General features: G+C 46.6%; 1 protein-coding gene and 1 long non-coding RNA gene across 2 annotated transcripts in view; both read left to right on the top strand.

Annotated features, from left to right (window-relative positions):
• Positions 1 to 13,106, top strand: part of LOC143804590 (uncharacterized) — a 59,035-nt gene extending 45,929 nt beyond the window's left edge. The window contains exons 3-4 of the long non-coding RNA XR_013221063.1: positions 3 to 66; positions 12,901 to 13,106. This is a non-coding gene — a long non-coding RNA (uncharacterized LOC143804590). The remainder of the gene's footprint in view (positions 1 to 2; positions 67 to 12,900) is intronic.
• A 1,879-nt stretch (positions 13,107 to 14,985) lies between these two features.
• Positions 14,986 to 17,981, top strand: LOC143804586 (uncharacterized). The gene is made up of 3 exons (XM_077282824.1): positions 14,986 to 15,819; positions 16,445 to 16,584; positions 17,203 to 17,981. Exons 1-3 carry the CDS (start codon positions 15,137 to 15,139, stop codon positions 17,652 to 17,654), a joined length of 1,275 nt encoding a protein of 424 aa, XP_077138939.1. The 5' UTR covers positions 14,986 to 15,136; the 3' UTR covers positions 17,655 to 17,981.
• The last annotated feature ends 1,003 nt before the right edge of the window (positions 17,982 to 18,984 follow it).

The following is an 18,984-nucleotide window of genomic DNA, read 5'->3' as shown; positions in this document are numbered from 1 at the left end:
AGGAGGAGTCACGAAGGCATGCCGCCAAAACGCATGTAGGGGTTGTGGCACCATCGCTTGGCACAGGTAAATACTAGTTTACTCCTTTGCAGCATACTTTGTATACATCTACAGTTTGTAAGCACCATCTACAATGCTCCTTACCTTTATAGCATATGCACTGTGCACTTTCATTTGGGTTAGGACTGTTAGTTGCATGCTAGCAATGTTTAGCCTTGGTGTAACAACTTAATATGGACTAAAAATTCTAATTCTTGCTGCTATCATATGGGTACCTGACAATCTGTGGTGCCACATTAAGTGCTCCTCACTAAATTAGAATATCATCAAAAAGTTAATTTATTTTATTTCTTCAATTCAAATAGTGAAACTCATATTATACAGGGTGGGCCATTTATATGGATACACCTAAATAAAATGGGAATGGTTGGTGATATCAACCTCCTGTTTGTGGCACATTAGTATATCGGAATGGAAAAACTTTTCAAGATGGGTGGTGACCATGGCGGCCATTTTGAAGTCGGCCATTTTGGATCCAACTTTATTTTTCCAATGGGAAGAGGGTCATGTGACACATCAAACTTATTGAGAATTTCACAAGAAAAACAATGGTGTGCTTGGTTTTAACGTAACTTTATTCTTTCATGAGTTATTTACAAGTTTATGACCACTTATAAAATGTGTTCAAAGTGCTGCCCATTGTGTTGGATTGTCAATGCAACCCTCTTCTCCCACTCTTGACACACTGATAGCAACACCACAGAAGAAATGCTAGCACAGGCTTCCAGTATCCATTGTTTCAGATGCTGCACATCTAGTATCTTCACAGCATAGACACTTGCCTTCAGAGGACCCCAAAGATAAAAGTCTAAGGGGGTCAGATCAGGAGACCTTGGTGGCCATTCAACTGGCCCACTACGACCATCATGATGATGTGTTGCCCTCTTTATGCACTGAAGATGGCACGTTCCCTGAATTTTTCCAGCAAGATAGTGCACCACCACATTATGGGTGTCTGGTCCGAGTATTCCTACATGAACAGTTTCCTGGAAACTGGATTGGTCATCAGTTGAATGGCCACCAAGGTCTCCCGATCTGACCCCCTTAGACTTTTATCTTTGGGGTCATCTGAAAGCAATTGTCTATGCTGTGAAGATACGAGATGTGCAGCATCTGAAACAAAGGATACTGGAAGCCTGTGCTAGCATTTCTTCTGCGGTGTTGCTATCAGTGTGTCAAGTGTGGGAGAAGAGGGTTGCATTGGCAATCCAACACAATGGGCAGCACTTTGAACACATTTTATAAGTGGTCATAAACTTGCAAATAACTCATGAAAGAATAAAGTTATGTTAAAACCAAGCACACCATTGTTTTACCTGTGAAATTCTCAATAAGTTTGATGTGTCACATGACCTTCTTCTTATTGGAAAAAATAAAGTTGGATCCACAATGGCCGACATGGTCACCACCCATCTTGAAAAGTTTTCCCCCTCCCATATACTAGTGTGCCACAAACAGGAAGTTGATAACACTAACCATTCCCATTTTATTTAGGTGTATCCATATAAACGTCCCACCCTGTACAGTCATTACAGAGTGATCTATTTCAAGTGTTTATTTCTGTTAATGTTGATGATTATGGCTTACAGTCAATGAAAACCCGAAAGTAATTATCTCAGTAAATTTAAATCATTAACAAAAAACACCTGCAAAGGCTTCCTAAGTATTTAAAAAAAGGTCCCATAGTCTGTTTCAGTAGGCTCCACAATCATGGGGAAGACAGCTGACTTGACAGATGTCCAGAAGATAGTCATTGACACACTCCACAAGGAGGGTAAGCCACAAAAGGTCATTGCTAAAGAAGCTGGCTGTTCACAGAGTACTGTATCCAAGCATAATAATGGAAAGTTAAGTGGAAGGAAAAAAGTGTGGTAGAAAAAGGTGCACAAGCAACTGTGATACCCGCAGCCTTGAAAGGATTGTTAAAAAGGCCTTTCAAAAATTTGGGAGAGATTCACAAGGACTGGACTGCTGCTGGAGTCATTGCTTCAAGAGCCCCCACATGCAGATTTCCAGGACATCGGCTACAAGTGTCGCATTCCTTGTGACCAGCCACTCATGACCAATAGACAACACCAGAAGTGTCTTACCTGGGCCAAGGAATAAAAGAACTGGACTGTTGCTCAGTGCTACAAGGTGTTGTTTTCAGAAGACAGTAAATTTTGCATTTCATTTGGAAACACCAACTTGAAAAATTATTTTAAAATCCGAAATGTTGGCTTACTCAAATGTATGTTCAGCAAATGTGCTCAATACTTGGTCAGGGCTCCTTTTGCATCAATTACTGCATCAATGCGGTGTGGCATGGAGGACCACTGAGCAACAGTCTAGTTCTTTATCTCCTTGGCCCAGGTAAGATGCTTCTGGCATTGTCTATTGGTCATGAGTGATTGACAAAAGGAATGTGACACCTGTAGCCCATGTCCTGAATATGTCTGTGTGTGGTCTTGAAGTAATGACTCTAGCAGCAGTCCACTCCCTGTGAATCTCCCCTAAATTTTTTAACAATCCTTACAAGGCTGTGGTTATCCCTTACAAGGCTGCACCTTTTTCTACCACACTTTTTCTTTCCTCTCAACTTTCCATTAATATGCTTGGATACAGCACTCTGTGCACAGCCAGCTTCTTAGCAATGACCTTTTGTGGATTACCCTCCTTGTGGAGTGTGTCAATGACTGTCTTCTGGACATCTGTCAAGTCAGCAGTTTTCCCCATGATTGTGGAGCCTACTGAAACAGACTAAGGGACCTTTTTAAATGCTTAGGAAGCACTTGCAGGTGTTTTTGTTAATTATTCTAATTTACTGAGATATTGACTTTTGGGTTTTCATTGACTGTAAGCCATAATCATCAACATTAACAGAAATAAACACTTGAAATAGGTCACTCTGTTTGTAATGACTCTATATAATATATGAGTTTCAGTTTTCAGGCAGGATGACTGGGCATCCTTGCTACCGTGGGTGGAGTTTGCACTGAACAACACCGTAGCCGACTCCAATGGGCAGACCCCTTTCCTCCTTAACTACGGCCAGCATCCACGGGTTCCTGTGCCCATGCCCGTGTCTTCTGCCGACTCCAGGGTGGCAGACTGGGCTGTGGAGGCACGTGACATTTGGGACCGCACACAGGATGCTATCCGGGCCTCCAAGGAGAGAATGAGGGTCTCCGCCAATGAACATCGGCGCCCCGCTCCGACCTTTGCTCCTGGCGACTTTGTGTGGCTCTCTGCCTGTAATATCAGGCTGCGAGTTGAGTCCACTAAGTTTGCGCCTCGCTACTTGGGTCCTTACAAGGTCCTGGAACAGGTTAACCCTTTGGTCTACCATCTGGCCCTTCCTCCTCGCCTAGGTATCACCGACACCTTTCGTGTGTCCCTCCTAAAGCCTGTTCACATGTCCCGGTTTTCCGAGTCATCTGCCGGGACATCGGGTTCATCCACGGACGATTACGAAGTGAACGCTATCATGGGGTGTAAGGTGGTACAAAATTCTATTTTTTTTTTTAATTCGTTTATTAATAACAAAATGAATCATGTTACATATACATTTCTTTCCAAAAGTTTGAACATAATAAACAGTACACTTGAATCATGCATTGGCAAGCATATAATAGAATGTTATTTCAGTTATGACAAATGCTCTTTTGAAGCTATAAAGTAAAGGCGTTAAGTTATTGGTAACATATAAAGATGTGAACCATAAATTGTACCTATCACTATTCTAACTACTAATACGCCGCATTACCTCGTGCCTGTCGCCCATGCGATGTCCCCACCCACCACCAAAACCAGTCATGTTGTAACTACAGAGTAAGGTGGGAAGAATTCCATCTACCCCAAATTTTTTCAAACTTTCCCAGACACCCCCTATTCTGATACAGTGTGCGCTCATATGGAATGATCGAATTTACCAGGTCAATCCAAGTTCTCCGGGAGGGGCACGAGCTCCCCATCCACCGCAGTGCCAATGCCTTTCGTGCCATAAAAAGGGTTTCTCGCAAGAGGATCTCAGTGTAATGATCCCAAGTCTCCACCTCCCATACTCCGAATATACAAATTAATGGATCAAGGGGAAAGGGAAGCGATAACAGCGATGTTAGTAAGCATGTCACCTCCCTCCAATAGTGAGAAATGATAGGGCATCTCCATATCATGTGGATAAAATCTGCATCCGATGAGTGACATCGCGGACACTCTGACGTTTGATATCGACCCATTTTATAAAGCCGTGTCGGAGTTAAATATGCTTGATGCATTATATATAGCTGGATCATCCTATTATTAACTGATGGAGATACCCTAACCGGAGACTCAAGAACGTCCTCCCAATCCTCCTGTATATTGGAAAGGAGTCCCTCCCATTTTCCCTTGATAGAATTAAGAGTAGATGTAGCTCCTGAAGATAGCAAATAAGTGTAGAGGGAGGAGATAAGATCTTGAGGGCCCTGAGATTTGAGGATCCCTATCAAGGGTAAAGAAGAAATAGCACGACCTACGCCTAAGTGTCTCATATACGATTGAATAGCGGACCTCAATTGTAAATATCTAAAAAATTGGGACCTTGGTATACTGTGTTTAGCTTGTAATTGCTCAAACGATACAAAGATTCCCCCGTTATACAGATCGCCTATTGAGGAGACGCCATGCGCCACCCAGAAGTCAGTGGACGGGTGATTAGATAGTGCTGAGAAATATCCGTTGTTCCACAGGGGCATCTCCGCTATAATGGCTGTAAATTTTATAGTTTTTTTAATTTGCCTCCAGACCAATCGCGCCAAACGAAGCAAAGGCAGCAAACGTGGGGCATTAGTTTTCTCCATCTCCAGAAAGTGTAGTGGACAATCAATTTGGGCCGATTGAAAAAGGTGACTTTCAGAGTTGGGAGGGGACCTATCGGGCATCCACTTTTTGAGAGCTCTAGCCTGACCTGCCAGATAATAGAAATAAAAATCCGGTAATGCCGCCCCGCCCCCCTGTTTTTGCCTCTGCAGCGTAGACAGTTTAAGTTTGGGTCTGGAAGTACCCCATATGAAAGTTGTAGTTTGAGAATTCAAAGTAATAAAAAAGGATTTAGGGATCGGCACCACACTATGCTGAATAAAGTAACTGAGTTTGGAGAGTAGTATCATTTTAATTAAATTAATACGACCAGCTACAGAAAGTGGAAGTTTAGACCAAGCTGCAAATTTAGATTTAACCAGATCTATCAAAGGAAATATATTAAGTTGTAAGTCGAGCCCACTAAGTTGAGAAATATGTATGCCTAGGTATTTGAAACTGGTTACAATGGGAAGGGGAGAGAGGGTCCCAAGGCGAGGCATTGGAGTGTGGGAGAGGGGCATCAACGCGGACTTATCCCAATTTATGTATAGGCCTGAATATCTACTAAATTCGTCTATAGTAGCAATCACCCGTGGCAGAGTTTCTTCCGCTTTATCCATAAAGATCACCATGTCATCAGCATACAGACCGATGGTATCTACCCGGCCAGCTATATCTATACCTTTAATATCTGGAGAGGACCTCACACATATCACCAATGCCTCTATCGCCAGAGCGAAGAGGGCCGGGGAGAGGGGGCATCCTTGGCGGGTTCCTCGGTGTAGTGGAAAGGGTGCAGAGATTGTACCATTTACAATTAGACGGGCTCTAGGTTTGATATACAGTAAACCCACCCATTTTAAGAATTTGTCTCCGAAGCCATATTTTTGTAAACAGGCTGAGAGGAAGGGCCACTCGAGAGAATCAAAGGCCTTGGCCGCATCCAGCGATGCCAGTGCCCAGGAATTATCTGATACTAATGAACTGTATTGGACTACTGATTGAACTCGTCTAATATTAATGGAGGTATTCTTACCTGGCATGAAACCTGTTTGGTCTGGATGTATAAGGTCTAGTATAATTGAGTTTAGTCTGGTAGCTAGAATTTTAGTAAAGATTTTATAGTCCACGTTTACCAAAGATATATGACGGTAAGATCCACATTCCAAAGGGTCCTTCCCCTCTTTTTTAAGTACAATAATATTTGCCTCGTAATTAGTGTTGAGCGATACCGTCCGATACTTGAAAGTATCGGTATCGGAAAGTATCGGCCGATACCGGCAAAGTATCGGATCTAATCCGATACCGATACCCGATACCAATACAAGTCAATGGGACTCATGTATCGGACGGTATTCCTGATGGTTCCCAGGGTCTGAAGGAGAGGAAACTCTCCTTCAGGCCCTGGGAACCATATTAATGTGTAAAATAAAGAATTAAAATAAAAAATATTGCTATACTCACCTCTCCGACGCAGCCTGCACCTTACCGAGGGAACCGGCAGCGTTGTTTGCTTAAAATTCGCGCTTTAACTTCCTTACGCGAAGTCCCGGCTTGTGATTGGTCGCGCGCCGCCCATGTGGCCGGGACGCAACCAATCACAACGCCGGAACGTAATTTTAAAATCCTGAAGGACCTGAAATTACGTCACGGCTTGCTGTGATTGGTTGCATCGCGGTCACATGGGCGACGCAACCAATCACAAGCCGTGACGTCACGGGAGGCAGGAGACGCGCGCATTTTAAAATGCGCGCGTGTCCAGCCTTCCGGGACGTCACGGCTTGTGATTGGTTGCGTCGCCCATGTGACCGCGACGCAACCAATCACAACGCCGGAACGTAATTTTAAAATCCTGAAGGACTCCAATGTTGTTTCGATACCGATACCCGATACCACAAAAGTATCGGATCTCGGTATCGGAATTCCGATACAGCAAATATCGGCCGATACCCGATACTTGCGGTATCGGAATGCTCAACACTACTCGTAATAGGTGTCGGGCATAGAGCCTGCCTCCCACAGCCCCCAAAATACTTTCAACAAGAGTGGTGCCAGTGTGCCCCGATATTTCCTATATAATTCAATGGGAAACCCGTCTGGACCGGGAGCTTTCCCGGAAGCCATATCTGCCATAGCATATTCAACCTCCTCCAAGGTAAACTCAGCGTCCATATAGGCTCGCTGTGTTTGGCTTAGTGTGGGAAACGTTATATCCGATAGGTAGTTTAAGTTTTCCGAGATATCAGAGTCCTAACTCTAAACAGCAAAAGCACAAAAAGAGGATTCAAAGATCCTCCAAAAATAGAAAATACAGCAAAACAAGGCAGAGATGCTTACCTGCCTAGGCCACCAAACAAATGCACTCTCAGGATGCAGTGGACCCATGTGGTAGAAAAAACACAGGTGCAGCATAACCTATGAAGCAGCCAATCGCAACCTACCAAATTAATGGAGGGGGTGGCTGCCTGGCACATTGCTACACATAAAAGACTTGTATGCGGCGCTGTTCACACAATGGAGATGCACAGCATCCAGGCAAGCCTAGTAGTGACACCCTTCTATTAGATCAGGCGGGCCTGCCCAGCGCTATCCAAATGCACCCCATGTGAACAGACACCACAGTTTACAAGACAAAAATGGGCCCAACTGCACCCTGGAAAAAAAGTGCAAAAAATACTGTGGTGTCTGTTCACATGGGGTGCATTTGGATAGCGCTGGGCAGGCCCGCCTGATCTAATAGAAGGGTGTCACTACTAGGCTTGCCTGGATGCTGTGCATCTCCATTGTGTGAACAGCGCCGCATACAAGTCTTTTATGTGCAGCAATGTGCCAGGCAGCCACCCCCTCCATTAATTTGGTAGGTTGCGAGTGGCTGCTTCATCGGTTATGCTGCACCTGTGTTTTTTCTACCACATGGGTACACTGCATCCTGAGAGTGCATTTGTTTGGTGGCCTAGGCAGGTAAGCATCTCTGCCTTGTTTTGCTGTATTTTCTATTTTTGGAGGATCTTTGAATCCTCTTTTTGTGCTTTTGCTGTTTAGAGTTAGGACTCATGAGCGTGAGGACCCTTGACGTGGGTCATGAGCTTCCGTATTTTGGCCAAAATATTAACCAATACCTCACATAGAAATTTTTTTTCTTTATGTGTTTTTTGCACTTTTATTCCAGGGTGCAGTTGGGCCCATTTTTGTCTTGTAAACTGTGGTGTCTGTTCACATGGGGTGCATTTGGATAGCGCTGGGCAGGCCCGCCTGATCTAATAGAAGGGTGTCACTACTAGGCCTGCCTGGATGCTGTGCATCTCCATTGTGTGAACAGCGCCGCATACAAGTCTTTTATGTGCAGCAATGTGCCAGGCAGCCACCCCCTCCATTAATTTGGTAGGTTGCGAGTGGCTGCTTCATCGGTTATGCTGCACCTGTGTTTTTTCTACCACATGGGTCCACTGCATCACATGGGTCCACTGCATCCTGAGAGTGCATTTGTTTGGTGGCCTAGGCAGGTAAGCATCTCTGAGATATCAGAGTCACATTTGGATGAATATAGTGACTTATAATATTCATGAAAACAGTGGAGACACCAGTAGTCCGTCAGATGTCCGGATCTGTAATATAGTATTGGATATATTATGTTGACGTACCAAGAAGGCCAAAAATTTACTAGCTTGGATGCCCAATTCAAAGTAAGATTGACGCGCAAAAAATAATTTACGCTTGGACTTAGTGTCTGTATGTTGGACATATAGCCTCTGAGAAGATAGCCATTCAAGTCTATTGCCATTAGTAGGGTCAGATATATATGCAGATTCCGAATCTCTCAATCTCCGCTCCACCTCGTCATCCTCCCCTGAGGTCACCCTCTTTATATAGGAAATTGTGGACAACAGACATCCCCGCAGATATGCCTTAAGGGCATCCCAAAATATATTAGTGCCCTGGGGTTCCGGGTGAGACGAGAGAAAACATTCCAGCTGATCAACAGTTCTATCACTAGAATCCAGTAATTTAAGCCAAAACGGATTCAGCTTCCAGATTATGCCATGGTTGGATTGTCCAAATTTAAGTTTAAGGATAATTGGGCTGTGGTCAGATATTCCCCTATTACCATGTTCAATGCTGTCTACCCACATTGCCACCTTCTCGGATCCAAATATGTAATCTAAGCGGGATAGGGTGCGTCTGGTAGATGAATGGCAGGTATATCCCTTTACCCCGGGGTGGCGCACTCTCCACAGATCCAACCACCCACTTCCCTCCATAAATAAAGCCAATTGGGAAGAAGCCTGTGATGGAGGCTCCCCAGCCGTCTCGTCGCCCAGTCTCAGTCTATCCAGGCGATTATCCATAACTAGGTTAAAGTCCCCCATACAAATAACATTAGCTTCTGGGAAGCTTAGAGCAAAACTCAATGCCCTCCGAAGAACCGAGACGCTAGCCAGAGGGGGGTTGTAAACACACAGTATAACATATTCACGAGAGTTAATTAGAGCATGTACAAAGACAAAACGACCTTCGGTGTCCCTTCTAGCCTCTCTGAACTCCCATCTAACATCCCTGTGAATGAGCAATGAGACCCCTCTAGAATAGCTAGTGTGAAATGCGTGGACGGACCATTGCACCCATGGTTTCTGTACACAGCGGACCGAATCTCTAGTCAAATGTGTCTCCACCAGCGCCACTATTTGGGGGTGATGACGCTTGATCTGAGAAAAGACCTTAATCTTCTTCCGAGGTGATTTAATACCCCGTACATTCCAGGTCATACAGACTACCTCAGACCCCATACCCACATTTCAAGATATGATAAATAGTGGTGTCCGGGTAGAGACTGGGGACAACCCATACAAGGCAGGAGAGTTGTTGGCGGCGATTTCTACCTACAAAAAAACCAACATAGAAGCAGAGCAAAAACCAAACAGTATAGGAGTAAAGTCCTGTGCTCCTATTAACGAGAAAAAAACGGGGATACCCTCGCTACAGTAGGTTCAGCGTCCGGTATTGTTGTTAAGTGGGACGCCCACATAGAGAGCTCCAATATGCAATTATCAGCACAACTACATTAGGATTTTTTTGCATTGGACACCCCGTGGGTTCGCAGCCACTCAGCCGCCTCTTCCGGATCAGTGAAAAATACAGAGGTGCCGTCATGAACAACGCGCAGACGAGCTGGATAGATCATGGAGTATATAACATTTTGGTCTCTGAGTTGCTTCTTTATATCCATGAACACTGCCCACTGTTTCTGAAGTTTTATTGAGAAATTTGAGAAGATCGAAATAGTAGCATTGTGGAATTTAATAGGGCTCTTCTGCCTTGCCAGGCGCAGGATAGTGTCTCTATCTTTGCAGTTGAGAAGACGTGCCAAAAAGGGTCTCGGCGGAGCTCCAGGGGGAAGGGGTCTCGTAGGAACTCTATGGGCTCTCTCCACGGAGAAAGTTGAGGAAAATTCGCCTCCCAGAGAGGTCTTGAGCCATTCCTCCAGAAATTCTTCAGGGCGTTGACCCTCGGAGCGTTCCGGCAGACCAATAATTCGGATATTATTCCTACGCAGTCTGTTCTCCAGGTCATCTGCTTTTTGTTTCCAGGCATTTATGGAGCCAGCCACCTTTGTCAATTTAGCCTCCATGGGAGGGATGGTGTCCTCCACCTGTGACACTCTTGTCTCCACCTCTGTGATACGTCCTCCCATGGTTTGCATATCACGTCTCAGGCGGCCAAACTCAGTGTGCACGTTCTCTATTTTTTCAGTAAGAGAAGATCTGGTCAAAGATATGGCCTGCATTAGTTGTTCAGAGGCCTGTTTGAGGGTTAGTTCTTCCTGTTCACCCTCCTCAATACTGTCCGACAGGCGGCCTTTCCGTGGAGCCTGTGCAGGAGTATTTCTAAGAGTTCGCCCACCATCCGAATGGTCCTCTCTAGCATATTTCTTCAGTTTGTCAGCAGCTCCTGAACCTTTTGAATGCTGCATGACTGACAGAGGTGGAGAACAACCAGATGACCAGAATAATAAAAGCGATAGTTCCACTCACAAAGATGATAGAGTGATACGAATCCCGTATACAGAGCCTAGCAGGCAGCGCAAAATGAGTAAGATGTTTATAGTAGCAGTAGAATTCACTGAACGCAGCAGTGCCCAGTCCAGGTCAAACTTTGTGCACCAGGGGGAGGAGGGGAGAGCCTGCAGCCCCAGCAGAGAAAGCAGCAAGGAGGGGAGCCAATCCCTCCAAGTCTCGAGCACTGATAGGGATAGGTGACTTCTGAATAGGGGAGAGCACGGGGCCCAATATCTCAGGGCACACTCCGACTGTCTCCGCAATGTGGATCAGAATATGTGCACACCTCCCAGACAGCGCCGTAAGGATAGTGTTCAGCACCGCGTCCCTTCCTGATAAGGCGCGCGCCTATGGAGTGACCGCCACCTCCCGCCGACACCACCGACCAGCTCCCTCCAGCCTCCGGCGCACCCGAGTCCAGCCGCGCTCCACAGAGCCTCCCAGGCTCAGAAGGGTCCCAGCGGTAATGGAGGCCGGCGCCGCTCTGTGCTTCCTGAGCGCGCGCACATAGAAAGTGGCCGCCGCCTCGTGTGTGTCTCACCGCTCCCACAAGCCTCTCCGGATCTCCACTCCTCTCCAAACTCCGAAATACTCCCCGCAGCAGCCGCTCACTCTCCGGGGTCCAAGAGGGTCTCCAAGCTGTGAGTAGCCCACACTGGAAGGAGTTTAGGTGCCAGGATTTAGTCAGGATAGCAGGAGCTCTCCTCGGGTGCGTCCTCTCGCTCCTGTTACATAGCCACGCCCCCACAAAATTCTATTTGGTGGATTGGAAGGGTTATGACCCAGAGGGCTGGTCCTGGGAGCCTGTTGAGCACATTCAGGCTCCGCAGCTCATTGCTGCCTTCGAGCGTAGCGAGGCCCAAGGAGGGGGAGCCCTAGGAGGGGGGTAATGTTAGGTGTTGTGTTCCCACCGCTGCACAGGGGGAATCTCGAACCATGTCCGCTGCAGTCTTCCATTCTCCTTCAGCCGCAGTGGAGCCTGCTCAGCAGAGACGTTGGTCTCAGCGTCTGGCTCAAGCAGATACTGTGCGTTTGGTTACAGCTGCCATTCCAGGCTCAGCCTTTGTAACCAGCATTGATCAGAGGCGAGCAGACGTTCCAGGGACTAAGTCCTGCCTTTCTTCTACTGAGCATGCCCACGGGACGACCTCTCATTGGTGGTCGGGAGTCACATGCTCAGGTCCTGTAGTGGCTCCAATTGGAGCACTAGGAAGGTCCTGGAAGGCTACAGATATAAAAGGTTTGCATGGCCGCTCGGCCATGCGCTAGTATAAATCAGTTATTGTGTGTGTGTGGATGTGTGCCTGTTCTGTTGAAAGCTCCAAATCATTCCCATCCCTAGTGTTGATGAATGCTCGTGAATGTTGGAGCTGTCTAGGCCCAGTTAGTGCCATCCAGCACCAGGCACATTCTATAGCTTCTAACAGCAGCCTTAGGCTAGTTTCACACTAGCGTTTACCTGATCTGCGGCAGGCTGCGGACTTCCTCCGTGAAGCCCCGCCCTCGGCCGCACCTCTGCCACTAGCTCCACCTACTTCTGCATGCGGCCTGCATGCGACCTCCGTACCTATCTTTAACATTAGGTACGCAGGTCGTGCGGCTGTATGCGGATGCTGCCGCAAGCGTCATTTTGACGATGCGGAAAAAAAAAATGCTACAGGCTGCGTCCTACGCTGGTCGCCGCATCGTCAAAACGACGCATGCGGCAGCATCCGCATACAGCGGCACGATCTGCGTACCTAATGTTAAAGATCTGGTCCTCCGCAAAAGAGAACTTATGTGAATTTATAAATTGAACACGCTTAGGCCTATGGGCCTTAATGTAGACTTCAAATTGCACACAGTTATGTAAAAAAATTGCTTCTTCATCGGAACCTTGTGTTAAAAACTTGGTATCTTTTTATATTTGGGAATACTTTGTTTATGGATATGTTCCTAATTTTATTCTTTGCTACTTTTTGTCCAGGTACCTTTGCTTTCAAATGTGATGGAAGACCCTATCTGGAGAGACATATGGAATAAATTAACTTTGCTATGTGGTTATAATTATCTGTAATCAAAAGAATATAACTGACTCTAGTATTTCTCTTAACAAAAATGTTTTTGGTATTAATATGTATCATTCATGTGGATGGTGGGAGGCTAATTAATTAATAAATAATCTAAAAAAAAAAAAAAAAAAAAAAGAAATTCCCTCGTTTTAATGAATTTTCTGTTGGCATCTTTTAGGCTGTTTTCACACTAGCGTCGGTACGGGGCCGTCGCGCTGCGTCGGCTCGACGCATACTGTGCAAGCGCCGCACAACGGGGGCAGCGGATGCTGTTTTTCCATGCATCCGCTGCCCCATTGTGAGGTGCGGGGAGGTGGGGGCAGAGTTCCAGCCGCGCATGCGCGGTCGGAAATGGCGGACCGTCGGCACAAAAAAACGTTACATGTAACGTTTTTTGCTCCCGACGGTCCGCCACAGCACGGCGCAACCGTCGCACGACGGGTGCGACGTGTGGCAATCCGTCACAATGCGTCGCTTAATGTTAATCAATGGTGAAAAAACGCATCCTGCAAACACTTTTGCAGGATGCGTTTTTTCGGCAAAACGACGCATTGTGACGGAATGCAGTTAACGCTAGTGTGAAAGTAGCCTTATAGGGTGGCCAAAAAGGGCTAGTTGCAATATGCTCACTGGTGTATCTCAGTAAAAACAAGCCACAACTGTTCATATAAGCCTGGACTATTGTGCTACTGCTACGCAGGGGTCATTAGTGGAGGCGCCGTGCCCGGAGGGGTGGGGCGCACCCTCTAGACACTGTATGATGGCCAGATGAGAGTCTGAATAAGACCCTATCTGGGGGGTCAAAGCAGGTACATGCACGTCTTACATTGGTCCACATGGCAAAAAAGGAGTTGTATAGCCTCTGTGAACTCTAAAGTGGCTTAAACTGTTTACACTGTGTGGTTTATAAATGATACGTACTTCAGTGAATTTTTTTGTATTTTTTTGTATTTTTTGAATTTTATTTAAGATACATGTATTGCTGCAAATAGCCTATGGGATAATATGCAATAATCGAAATGGCGTGTTGATTAATACCATATGATGCCACTACCAAAATGGCGACCGCAGGTGCCCCTGTGCACACATTAAATACAAGCAGCAAGTATTGTATGTCCATAGTGACGTTTAAGAGGTCTCTTTGTGATCTCATGTTAGATAGTGAACTTTTGCGCTACAGCGCATGCGCGGTACGCCATGGAATCATTGATATGATTCCACAACCAAGATGGCGATTTTGAGCGCTACTGCGCATGCGTGAGACGCTAGATGGGAATTAGCGATCCTCATTGGCCTCCTTCCTTACATGTGACTATGATGCACAACAGAAGCGCTGTGACCTGCGCAGTAGCTGGGTTAGAACGCTGATAACACGCTGCTTCCTCCATTAGTGATATGTCCCTCCAAAGGTAGGCTTAATGGATTAATAGACAGTTACTGTATTAAGGAGTTGACCTATGTAGTTTTAATAGTACACCGCTGGCACTAATACACTTTATGATGATATCTAATTACTTGTAAATGTATGATGTTCATTGATTGGCTGTATTCAGGGGATGGTAGGGGTATGTCCCTATATATATGTTGTACAAAGGATTGTTCACTGCTTGAGAAAGGCTCAGTTAGAGCCGAAACGTTGCATGGAGATGTGGGCTTAATAAACACCTGCACATAGGGCTCGATTCTATAAAGTTCGTTTCTTTTTTTTCCGCATGCGAGTTTCATCTCGCATGCGAGCTGTTCTCGCTTGCTCGCGTGATTCTTAGAAGCTTGCGAGTTTAATTCCCTTGTTCGAATGGTTGCGGAAGTCGTTGCGAGATTTTGAAACTCGCTTGCGGAAATCGGTGCTTTTCATGCGAGTTTGCGAGTTCCGATGCGGATTTACGTCACAAACTTGCGTATTTTTCTGTGCAGGAAGCTGCTGGAGTCTCGTGTGTGGACAGGAAGTGCGCCCCTGCGGGAACAGCTTTACACTTGTGCATGCGCATCACACATCTGGTTTGATAGGAGAGAGAGAGAGATAGGTAGGAGATAGAGATAGAGATAGGTAGGAGTGATAGGAGAGAGATAGGGGAGTGAGGTTAGGTTTATAGTGCTCCTGCCCGCAGCTGTTGCCTGTGTATTAGCTGCAGCAATCAGTCACCTTTTGGCATGTCTTCCCACAGACATAATACACACAGAGAGCGCTCACATGCTGCAGGGAGACAGACTCAGCATGGGCACGGCAGTTCACGCCGCCGTAGTATCTCCAGGCATATAAGACACAGTGGAAGTAGCAGGAGACAGGAGTCACATGTCAGTTTGCCTAGCAACTCAAGCTCACGGAGCCACAGTCCTAGGCCCTCCACAAGCAGGGCAAGCACCAGCAGGGTACAGCATTCCTCTAGTCAGGCCAGTGGTGAAGTGCAGGCTGCTGGAGATCAAACACTGCATACTGACAGACCTGTCATGAGGCCAGAATCCTGCGCTTCCACTCCTTTGAGCCACTCATCACCTGCAAGCCATCAGTCTGAGGAGCTAGGTTCCAATTCCCCAGAGGAAAGCATGGAGGTTCGTTCAGCTGAAGAGCGAAGTGGTTCTATTCAAAAATACACCCGTTTTTCTCAGATCGAGAATCTTGTTTTGGCACAAAAAATTACGGAGCATTTCGATAAATTAATGGGAAGGCTGTCAAACCGGACTGAAATGTCCGTGAAAGCAAACCTCTGGGGTGATGTTGTCGATGCCGTAAATTCCGTTGGGAGGCAAAGAAGGAGTGTTGCGAAATGTAAAAAGAGATACCAAGATCTAAAAACACAGGTCCGTAAAAAGGTCTCAGATCTACGGAAGTACAGGTGAGCAAAGTTCACTTCAGTTGCTTAATGCGGATGTTCCGGCCAACAAACCAAATACTCGGTTCCCCTCCCCCAGCTGCGGGGCATCCCCTTAAGGGGTCATTGTGCAGGAGTATATGGACGCAGAACGTCCATAGACTCCTGTGAGGTGACGTCACCAGGGGATGCTGCACTTGGAGCATAGGCCCCGGGGGCTTAGGGCCGTGGGGCATCCCAAAAGGGGATACCCTGCGGCAGGGGTGGGTTTTTTATTTTGGATTTTTGGGTGGATCTTCCGCTGCAATGATCATGGTTATTCCTTCCTGCTGTTTGGTTATTCATTTTTCTAAATTTTTACGCTACCACAGTTGTTGCACTAAAAATGCTGGCTGCAGGGGTGCACCGTGCCTTGCAGATGCCAGTGGCAAGGAAAAGGAAGGTGTCCAATTTTTTTTCCGGGGGGGGAAGCCCAGGCTTAGAGGCTGTCATGGGCCCCATAATTCCTAATGGCAGCCCTGCCTGCGACCATGGCACACACACACACGTGCAGATATATCTGTCACCAACTGTCATAACTGGTGCTGGCTGCTCCACGTTCTAAATGCGAGCGTACATGCTGTTCTATATTCTTACCTTTGCATTACAGCACCGGCACTGGTGGAGGTTGCCCTCGGCGGTTGCTTTTGACCGACGCAGAGAAGCTCATTGAGGGCCTAATAAATCCGGCGACCTTGATTGGTCTTCCGCACACCATAGACACCGATGGTCCTGATGTTGCAGTTGCAGGTATGCTGTGCCCCACTGATCATCCTTTTAATCAATTATGCCATTGCAGTTATCCATATGCAGGAACATGATACATTTCTGATGATGTAAGACAGGCTGCTACTCGGCCAGAGTATGGCTTTTTTACCATGGCGCTTGGCCACTTTAGCTCTCCTTTCACACAGTGGACTGTTCGTTCCACATGGGCGCAACCTTGACACCCATAACCTGCCCCTGCAGTAGAGGCACTTGCAAATATTCTCAAGTCCGCAGCAGATGCAAGCACAGCAGACAATGCACCACTTACCTGGTGAGCGAGTCTACGCCGCTTGGCAACATCACAAGTGTTTTCCCGTGGCGTACCATGCGCACGACAGACTAGAGGGAGGGCCTGGGTGGGGGAATACCTCCTAGGCTGTCCCTCTACTCAGATGTCATTGTATTACGTTAGAGGAACCCACTGGCAGAGGCGCCGCCCAGCGCATACTCTGGCGGCGGGAAAGTGGTCTCTGTGCTTGCAGCCATGGCGGCAGGGCGAGAAAGTTGGGGCACTGCCACAGACGCTGCCTCTACTGCCCTGTATGCTGCTGGTGCTGGATGACAGCATTCTTTTTAACCGTTGTCGTTTTTTTTGCATAGGTCCGGTGCAGGAACATGTACAGGACAGTAACACGCCTTCAGAGTTGGACATTCCACCAGAACTGTCGTCCCAGCAGGACGAACGGGAAATTATTCTGCCCGTGGAGTTCATAGATGGGGACCAATGTGAGGTGCAGCGTCTGAATGAAGAACCTATTGCTGCACCCACCACATCCACCCCTGTAAGTAACACACGTAGGGGTGCGGTTGGCAGAAACCGAGCTGACCGTAGTGCTGGCCCCCCACCTAGTTTGCAAATGCAGTCGAGCTGTCGTTTCTACAGGATGCAACAGCAGCACCGCAAAATGTTGCAGCGGCAGCTTAACGGTATCCGGCAACAACAGATCGCTACGAACCTGCAGCTAACCCAATTGAACGAGCATTTTGGAACCTTGAACAGTTTGATTGGCCTTTTTTTGGCCGATCAAGCAAGCCGTTCTGGCCAGCAGTAAGTGCAGCTTGGAACTGGTTACCCCTACTTTTTTCTAAAGATAATTATGTTAACTGCTGCTGCATACTGTGCTTTTGGTGTCTTGGACGTCTTGTTTAATTGTTTGTGTTATGATTCATGCATGTCTCTGTTTTGTGTTTAAAACATGCATTTTTTTCAAGTAATTGTTTGCGCACAAAATGCCATTTCACAATGTTGTGAACCTCAACTTGGGGTAGTTATGCCTTAAAACATTAAAGTATCTCTGTGAGGTCCATATTAAATCCTGTAATGGTCTGGTCTTTCTAATCCCCAACTCAGGCAGCAGCATGGCCCGGTGCACCCCTGGTCATACTTCAAATTACAAATGGTAACGTGCAAATAGTGTGGGCAGTAACTCTGTCCACACATCTGACATCCACATTGTTCCTAAATTGCTGACCAAGATTAAACACTAGGAAGTTGTTAAACAGACATTACACTTTTTTTTTTCAACTGCAGTTGCTTATTTTTGAAAAAACAAAAAAAAAAAACACTGCTGCAGCACATAAACGTTTGGAAGGTGGGCTGTAATTCTGATGTGCAGAGCATTAACACTGTTATTTATCTTTAACTGACACATGTACATGTTTAGAAGTGGATCACCATTGGCCAATGTGATCGGATACTTTGCTCAGGGATAAACAAGGCATAAGAATTAATTTTTGGGGCCGTTTTTATACAAAAAAAAGATACTTAATAAGCAAAGAACCGATTGATCAGTTGTGCTCTTACAGAATTTCCCTGGTCATTGGCTGGTCCATCATACTGCAAGGCATGGATGTTCTCCACCATGCCCTCTTCCTCAGCAATGTAGTCCTGAACCCTGTGCTTAATTGCCAGATTGTGCAGCACCACACAGGCTCCTACAATGTCAACTACCTTGGGAGGTCTGTATTGTAAATAGCCACCGGACTTATCAAGGCACCGGAACCGTATTTTTAGTAGTCCAAAAGCCCGTTCCACCACTGCTCTGGTCTTCTTGTGGGCCCTGTTATATGTGGTTTGCGCTGCCGTGTCCTCACGCAGCATTGGCGTCATCAGCCACGGTAAGCAGGGATAACCAGAATCACCTAGAAACATATCAGGTTGTTAGCAACATTGTTTAGCACAATCGGAGAACACCACATGAATAACTTACCAAGCAGCCATCCTTCAGGGAGATTGCCATCCTCAAACTTGGTATATAGGCCAGAGTTCCGCAGAATGTGGCTGTCGTGACAGGATCCTGGGAACCCTGCCACTAGGCTCATGATCTGCAGATCAGGCCCAGCGACCATTTGAATGTTCATCGAATGGCCCATCTTCCTGTT

This window comes from Ranitomeya variabilis, chromosome 2 (assembly GCF_051348905.1).
Source record: "Ranitomeya variabilis isolate aRanVar5 chromosome 2, aRanVar5.hap1, whole genome shotgun sequence".
NCBI lineage: Eukaryota > Metazoa > Chordata > Amphibia > Anura > Dendrobatidae > Ranitomeya > Ranitomeya variabilis.
The sequence above is the reverse complement of the archived record's forward strand: the minus strand, read 5'-3'. Positions and strand labels throughout refer to the sequence as shown.

Excerpts from the sequence above, each read along its gene's own strand:
- LOC143804586 (XM_077282824.1), top strand. The coding sequence starts at position 15,137 with ATGTCTTCCCACAGACATAATACACACAGAGAGCGCTCACATGCTGCA. Across the intron at positions 15,820-16,444 it reads TCAGATCTACGGAAGTACAG|CACCGGCACTGGTGGAGGTT; the intron begins GTGAGCAAAGTT and ends TTTGCATTACAG. Across the intron at positions 16,585-17,202 it reads TCCTGATGTTGCAGTTGCAG|GTCCGGTGCAGGAACATGTA; the intron begins GTATGCTGTGCC and ends TTTTTTGCATAG.